General features: G+C 37.9%; 1 protein-coding gene across 1 annotated transcript in view; it reads right to left on the reverse strand.

The window, feature by feature from the left end:
* Nucleotides 1-8,747, reverse strand: part of ccn6 (cellular communication network factor 6) — a 29,543-nt gene that overhangs the window by 2,786 nt on the left and 18,010 nt on the right. The window contains exons 3-4 of the mRNA XM_048596991.1: nt 6,661-6,915; nt 1,408-1,601 (exon numbers count right to left, since the gene is read on the reverse strand). Of these exons, the coding sequence (XP_048452948.1) occupies nt 1,408-1,601; nt 6,661-6,915 (449 nt within the window). The remainder of the gene's footprint in view (nt 1-1,407; nt 1,602-6,660; nt 6,916-8,747) is intronic.

Raw genomic sequence — 8,747 nt, forward strand, 5'->3', positions numbered from 1 at the left:
GGACTCTCATTGTTATTTAAAGATAACAACGGGGATGTTGATGGGTTTCTCTTAATGTTGCTCAATTGTTTGAAATGTGTTATATATAAATGGCTGCAGGATGCAGGTTTCTCTTGATCTGGATACCAGGTCACAAATTACCATAATTTAAAGAACAACATTGTTCTTATTCAAACAGTGCAGATCCTTCAGAACTGTTTGTTGCTGAAATATTTTGGTTATCCAAGTATCATTCCTTCCATTAAATGTTTGAAGAGGGAATGATGTAGATACCAAAGGGGATTGATAAGTAAGCAGCTCAGAGTCAAGGAGAGAAAAATAAGAAACTTCAGGATTGACCCTGGTGCATCATTGTTAGCATGAGGAAGTTGCTGTGCAAGTTGAGATTTCCAAGGCTTCTTACAGCAACATACAAGGTGATTTCATTTGTGCCAACTGCTGGATTGCTACGCTATTGCAGTTTCTTGAGTAGCTCAGTGTGCTGGATTGGTAAATCACCCTAATAATTACAGCATTTCTTTTGAATTTTTATACATTTTATCCCAGCTATTTTTAATTTCTGTGTTTCAGAATACTTCTGTGGGTGGCTTCTGGGTCCTTGTGTATTTGAAAAATGTGTCTACTTGTACTGGAGTATTTGTTAACCATAGATGGATATTCTTTCTTGGACTATGTCAACTGGTCAGTGGTTCAGGAATCCTCTACTTTAAAAAAATTGTAGAATAATTACAGTAGAGTAATTAGAAAGATGACAGTATACTGTAGTCTCTAAATTAACTAATTACTCTCTAATTTAACAAACAATAAAGAGAAATAAGAATTCTATAAGAGCATTTTTTTTCTAATTCATAAGATTAAGAAATGATACGTAGTTTGTAATCCTGTGCCAAAACTGTAATTAAAGTGTAAGAAATCACTGACTGTTTTCTTTTCATCAACTTCAAGAGTTTTGCTAATCCAAGTTAGAAAGTTTTGGGGCCTTACTGAACTGAGTATGTAAGTACCAGAAAGCAAACTCCCTCAGGAAGATGATCAAATTCAGAGTGAAGGTAATTAAACTCCTGGGTATTTAGTTTCTTCACAACATTGGGGCCTTGGCAGGCCTAATGGACCCTACACCAACCTCGAAGGGGAAATCAAGTGGAATTCCTAGGGAAACATTGTAGTTTCAGGCATTCCTGCACACATTTTTGAGATCCTGGATGGCACAAGGGAGAAGAACACTTCTATGTATGTGGTATTATAAATGAACATGCAGGTACTTCTACATATTGTGCAACTACCCACATCCTGAAAAATTCAAAATTTCTGCCGTCTCAGAATCAAGTTTTGGGCTCATTGTATTCATCTACTAAACCCATCTCTGACTATCAAATAATGTGACCAGTAGATTCTGCGGTGATTTACCTTTAAATTTTTTGGAAGTCTTATGTTGCAAGGTCGAATAAAGCACAATCTATATTCTCTCTCAAGTTCACATTTGCTGTTGTCATTTGTCACTCGGTCTGAAATTCCTAGGCCACAGGATTTTGAACATGAGCTCCATGGAGTTGTTTGAAGAGGGCATCCTTTTCGCCATATTATTGGCCTTGCCTTATAAGCTAATAATAAAAACAAAAATAGGGTTGAGACATTGCAATTCAGGCATCATTTGTCTTCAAATTCAAGTTTAAGGCATATAAAATTAAAGATGAGGAATTGATATAGAAAGAGAGAGGAGCTGCTAACGGATGGAAAGCAGAAAATGATAACGTGGATTCTGATGACTTTTACGCCTTGTAGTTGTAAAACTTGTAGTTTGATCCTGTGTTATTCTCTTTAACTCCAAAGTGAAATTGGGAATATACATTGCTTCAATCATCTTTTCCAGATGCTTCACTGGTTGGTAAGAGGCACTTATAAAAGGACATAGTTTGTTAAAAGTCACATCTTACATCTACTGCAAGAAAGGTAAGCTGATTTCCTTCAGATTTACATCATGTGTTGACTGTAGAGGACAGAGAGACTGCTCCTGAACTGGAGAAGAATGGACCACCTACCCCAAACACATCCCCGCCAATCTCTCTCTCTCTCTCTGTAACCTGTTCCCATCTCTAAACTGTTCAGTTATCTGAGAATCAATTTAATGATTGTTGGCAAGCGAAAAATCTCTGTCATCAATAACTGGTCACATTTCATAGCCCAATTCATTTCTTGTTGCCAACTAAAGCTACATGCGTACTCCCCACTCAACTCCAGGTCATCTGCAATTCAAACTTCAATTACTGTTTGTTCAAACAGTTGTTTACATGATGTCTGACATGAGTGTGTCAAAACATTTGAAAGCCACCCTTTCAAACCATGGATTTTAAAACAGCTCTTCCTCATTTTAGTCCACAGATTTTAAAGACAGAAGAAATAAAAAGACATAATATTTACACACTCAATCTTAAACAACTTTGTCAGGTCACCTGTCAACCTTCATTGCTCCAATGAAAACAGCCCCAGCCTATCTAATTTTTCCTCAAACCCGCCAGCCCAGGCAGCATCCTGGTAAATATCATCTAAAATGTCTCAAATGCAATAACATCTTTCTATAATGCGTTGCCTAGAACTACACGCAGTATTCCAGTTGTGGCACAACCAACATTTTATATAGAGATAACAAAGTGTAGAGCTGGATGAACACAGAAGGCCAAGCAGCATCAGAGGAGCAGGAAGGCTGACGTTTCGGGCCTAGACCCTTCTTCACTTCTTCCTGCTCCTCTGATGCTGCTTGGCCTGCTGTGATCATCCAGCTCTACACCTTGTTATCTCAGATTCTCCAGCATCTGCAGTTCCTACTATCTCTGCAACATTTTATATAGTTCCAGCATAACCCCTTTTTTTCTGGTATTCTCTGCCTCAGGTAATAAAGGCTAGTGTCTCATATGCCTGCTTAACCACCTGTTCTACCTGCCCTGCTACCTTCAGGGATCTGTAGATATGGACACCAAACTCATTTTAATTTACCACGGTCCCACCATTCATAATGTAATCCTTTGCCTTGCTAGTCCTCCCCAGCTGCATTACCTCACACCTTTCCAGGTTGAATTCCATTTGCTACTGCTCTTCCCAGCTAACCACAGTGTTAATACCCTCCTGTAGTTTATAGCTATCCTCCTCGCTATCCACCACCCTATTAATTTTCAGGTTATCCATCAACTTCTTGATTGGCCTCACTACATCTATATCCAAATCATTAATGTGCACTGCACCAGCATCTAGACCTGCCAAACCCTATGGGAAACAGATTTCCAGTCACAGAAACATTCCTCTACTTCATCCGCTTTGTCCTGCCTCTCAGCCAAAGTTGGATCCAACGTGCCACTTTGCCTTGGATCTCAAGTTATGACAGACCTTATCAAAAGCTTTACTGAAGTCCATGTAGACCACATCAAACTCATTAGCCTCATCAACATTCCTGGTTACTTCCTCAAAAAACTTCAATGAAATTTGTCAAATATAGCCTCCCCTTAATAAATCCATACTGACTATCATATAAAAGCAAAATATTACAGATGCTAGAAATCTGAAATAAAAACAGGACGAAGAGTCACGGGACTCATATTAGACTTTGAAATGTTAACTCTGTTTCTCTCTCCACAGATACTGCCAAACCTGTTGAGTTTCTCCAGCAATTTCTGTTTATCATCTATGCTGACTATCCCTGATTAATCCATTTCTCTCCAAGTGCAGGTATATTCTGTCCTTCAGAATTCTTTCTAATGACTTCTCTACTACAGAGGTTAGATTCACTGGTCTGTAATTTCCTGGTCTGTCTATCCCTTTCTTCCTTTTAACCAATGATAATGTTAACAGTCCTCCAATCTTCTGGCACTTCACCAGTGACCAGAGAGGATTTGAAAATTACCGCCAGGGCCCCTGATGTCCCCTTCGTTGCCTCCTACAACAGCTTGGGATACATTTCATCCGGGCCTATGGGTCTATCCACTTTTAAGGCTGCTAAACCCACTAGTATTTCCTCTCTCTCTATGTTAATATCTTCTTAATATTTCACAGTGTTCCACACTGATTTCTATCCCTCAATTGTCCGTTTCCATTGTGAAGACTGACACTAAGTATTCACTGAGGACTGTGCTGACATCTTCCAATCCACACTCGGGCTACTTCTACCTTGTCTTGTTTTGAGTGAGAAATAGTTGTTTAATGTGTGCCTTGTTGGTATTAACTGTGTCTGGGGACTTCAGGTAGAATACAGCTGCTGGTGAATGTGAAGTAAATGCAGAAACAATTGAGTGAGAAGCAAAAAATCCCACGAGGCAGACTAAATTGGGAAGACTGAGAGATTGTGCATGTGTCACATTTATACAAGAAGTAAAGCAAATGCTTGTAGATGTACCTTTATATATGCTTGTCAGGTGTATCTTTAGACAAATTGATGGTTTGAAGTGAAACTTAGCTCTTTATTCAACATATACTTTACCTATTAATCATGTTGGTTTTAAATGGCTTATTACAGCAAAGCTTTTAAAAAGCGAAATTGTGACCATCAGTTAGCTTTCTGTTGGCTTCGTGGAGATTCCTTTCTTTTAAAAGTCTCTAGGGCAATCGCAAAAGAATTTTGAGAATAGCAAATTGTAATTACAATTGTAGCTTTGTGAACTGTATTTCATCAAAGATTAAGACAATAGCAAATTACAGGGAAAAGCAAACAGTGCGGCAAAATGCGGAGGATTAGATGATATAGTGAAATTGGGGTGGAAGCAGATAGGGAGTAACTGCAGTGAAATGGCTTGGAAAATAGAAAATAGATATGTATTCTAAGCAGTAACATTCTGAATGGACTGCTGGGACAGACATCCGAGGGTGCAGAAAAAAAACTTTTAAAAGGAAGAGTATGAAAAAATCTTAAAAGGGGTTAATGTGTTTTACATAAAATAATAAATGAGTCATTTGATTACAGCAAGCCCAAAATAAATTGTAAACATTTTTATATCATTTGAAGGACTAAAAGCTTTGCAGCAAACAAGGATCTCATGGATCTATCTCTAACCAACCAGTTATGGGAACCAATGAGACTGTCCAACATACCCTATATTATGATTTTTTTTATCAACTATCATGATAAATTAACATTTTGCAAGAAAGCACATTCACAGAATTGTTACATATTCGGCTAAATTCAATACTTATGTCAGAATAATTCCAAAGCCTATTGAAGCAAAGGTATCACAATTTTTAAAAATGGACAGTCATGATTTGAAAGGCAGGCCTGAAAGGAACAGTTGAGGGGCCTAGATAATTGGGGAAGAGGGTTTGTTGGGGTCCTGATCTTGGGAAGAGGCCAGTAATCAGATTTGAGTATTTTACCTTACAAGGCCTCCCTGCAGCCCCTCCACTACCCAGCTCATTGTTTTTAAACCACCTCCCAACTGCCAGCCTTAAAACTGAGGCAAGACAGGAAGTAGGCCTTATCCACACCTCATACACCAACTGGTCAAAGAGGGAAGGTACAGAGGATGGGGGGATCCATAAAATTGTGTTCATATATTTGGAAGAAATGTCTGGGAAAGTAAAATAAGATGCACCTCTCGTTTTCTATTTATAGGGTTTGCAAAGAGCAATGTTGAAAGGTTTATATTGACACAAATATCACTGTTTTGCTCCTTGCAATTCTAAATACAATAAATGATACATGTTTTCAAGTTATATCGATGTTGCCCTTCTTATCAGTTCATATTATAATTTTACTAAACAAATAAACAGTAATGTCAGTATTGAACTGCTGAAGTTTACCACAAAGAAGGAATCAATTGACTAAACATGTTTGGCCTTGCTGCTGTTTCGAATCTTCACAAAATCAAAACTCTTCCCTGGACATGGCAAGTCATCCTGATTATGTCATCCACGTAATATTTAAACAAAGTTATTCGAAGAAAATGAATGTTGGTGTTCTAATTCCAGATTTCCAAAATGTTCCTTGCCTTATAAAAATAATGTAACTTGTAAAAATAAGCATTCTGTCATTTGACTGTTTAAAGTTCTTTTTTTCCGCAACCATGTACTAACTCTCATTTTATAAATAAATGGAAATGCTGAAATTTCATATTCCTTACATGTTAAAATTAGCATTCTAAAGGCTGCATTATAAAATAACTTTGTGCCAATGTTACAGAGTCTGTACTTACTGCCAATTTTTATTTTTATTTATTTGAATTTGAATTCCCAGTTTGCCAGCTTGATACTTTTTTTCTTTCAAAGCCACAGACTTGCAGACTTCTTCAATATCAATGTTACTCTGTGATTTTTTTTTCACAACACAGCTGCCAAAAGAGGCCTACCACGTATTACAGGTTGGTCTACCTTAAGCAAAAGCATATGAACATATGAATAAGGAGCAAAAGTAGGCTATCTGGCCCGTCAAGCCTGCTCCGCCTTTCAGTAAGATAACGACGGATCTGTTTGTATTTTAAATTTCATAATCTCATTTATTCCAAATATTCTTTGATTCTATAGTTTGTTACTTAGCTCATAACTGATCAAGTCAATCACATGCCTGTCAATCAAATTGAATTGTTAAATATTGGCTTTGTTGAGCATCATCAGTTGTTATTCCTTTGGCATATATTATTTTCATCTGCAACCTCAAGACTGTGTCAATTTATTTAAATAACTTACCAGACATTACTCTATACATTGCTGCCTCATGGCTGTTCACTTCAGTCTTATCACAAATGGACCTTTCACAACAATATTCAGATCTCTTAATGGCCCTGGGATTTCTACATTGGCCAGCTGCCAATTTCTTTGTACAGATGGGCGTACATCCAAATGCACCATTCACACAAGTGCATTTATAGTGGCAGTGTGGTTGGAATATCTGCCCATGTCTATAATAGTTTCCATTTGACTCGCACCCAACTCCAGTTTCGTCTAGAGAAAGCAAAGAGCAATTTTGAGAAATTAATAAGTAAATACACAAAATAGGTAAATAAAAATGTCTTTTCCAATTTTTGAAAACGTGTAAATAATCAAGCATTTCACTTCTGTTGTAGTCTATTGGTTATATACAATTCTAAGTGACTTACTTCTAATAGCAATGATTTTGAAAAGCACAGTAGTTGGATACATTACTACCATGCTGGAAATGGAAAGGACAATATTCTAGATGTTGGCCACATTTCTGCCCACTTTCTACCAGATAAGTAGATGTGGCAGAACTTCTGGAAAATACTTTGTTACATACTCAAAATCCACTAACTAGTTGCAGTTAATTGGATATTTGGAATTTCTTGACACTTGTCTGTTTAACTCAACAGAAGAACAGTGAAGACTAGGGCAATATAACATAAATATTTGTACAGTTGCACTGGGTTTCCGTCTTCCAACAAAGTGGTGACAAATAGATGAAATTCAGCCCACTTTCTTGTTACTACCTCTGCAGGTTGAAATTTTTGTGTAGGCACTATAACTTCTTGCAGTATTTCTTCTTTCAAATACAATGGAAAATTTGCCGTAGGTGCCTTTCCTGACAGTGGTTTGGAATAATAATGCCTTAAACTGAGGGCCACTGATTTGTGGTTTTTGTAATTGCATAGTTAACATCTGACTATGTCAGTCACTGCAGAACTGTGGTCCTGTGTTTAAGAATTCAACAATTATTAAGATTTCATATTTGTAAATGTAAAACATTCACAAATCTATATCAAGTATAAAAGAGTGTAACATGTTGCATCAAAAGTATTGCCTCATCAGTGTTCTCTTGATCATCAACAAAGTGATGAAGGATGTCATCAACAGTACTATCAAGCCCAACTTCCACAGTAATAAGCTGATGACTGATGCTCAGTTTGAGTTCTGCAAGGACCACTTTCTCCAGGATCGATTACAGTCTTAATCCAAGACTGGAAGGAAGAGGTGGATTCCAAAGGTGAGGTTAGAGTAACTGCATTGGACATCAAGGCAGCATTTGACCAAGCGTGATATCAAGGATACCTCGCAAGATAAAAGTCAGTGGGAATCAGTGGAAAAACTCCCCAGTGGTCGAAAGTACCTAACACAAACGAAGGTGGTTTTGTCTGTTTGAAACCCATTATCACAGGCCCAGGGCATTCCTCAAAACTTCCTCAGGGTAGTGTCCTTGTCCCAATGATCTTTGGTTGCTTCATCAATATCCTCCTGCCTTTTAACCACAAGACTGGATATGGAGATATTTGTTCATTTGAGGCATATGATGGAATAATCTCATTTCCCTCCAACAAAGCTCAAGAAGTTCAAATCACCTAACCAAAGCAGTCTACTTGACCAGTACCCCACGCAGCAACTTAAACATTCATTCTCTACCACCAACACAGTGCGAATTAAAAGAGGCACTGCTGTAACCACTTCAACAGCACTTAACAAACTCATGATCTACATAACCTAGAAGAACAAGGACAATAGCTCCATAGGAAATCCACAATGTGCAAGTTCCCCATCAAGCCAAAAAGTGTCCCGACTAGAACTAATCACTGTCACTGGGTCAAAATTCTGGAACACTTTTCCAGCAGCACTTTGGATGCATTTGCATCTGTGAATCAAGTGAACCACTACCATCTCAAGGGCAATTAATGCTGAGCAAAAAGTACTGGTCTTGCCAGCAAGCTCATAACCCATGAGAGTATAACACAAAAACCAAAAGAACTGCGGATGCTGTAAATCAGGAACAAAAACAAAGTTGCTGGAAAAGCTCAGCAGGTCTGGCAGCATCTGTGGAGGAGAAAACA

This window comes from Rhincodon typus, chromosome 5 (assembly GCF_021869965.1).
Source record: "Rhincodon typus isolate 14 chromosome 5, sRhiTyp1.1, whole genome shotgun sequence".
Taxonomy (NCBI): domain Eukaryota; kingdom Metazoa; phylum Chordata; class Chondrichthyes; order Orectolobiformes; family Rhincodontidae; genus Rhincodon; species Rhincodon typus.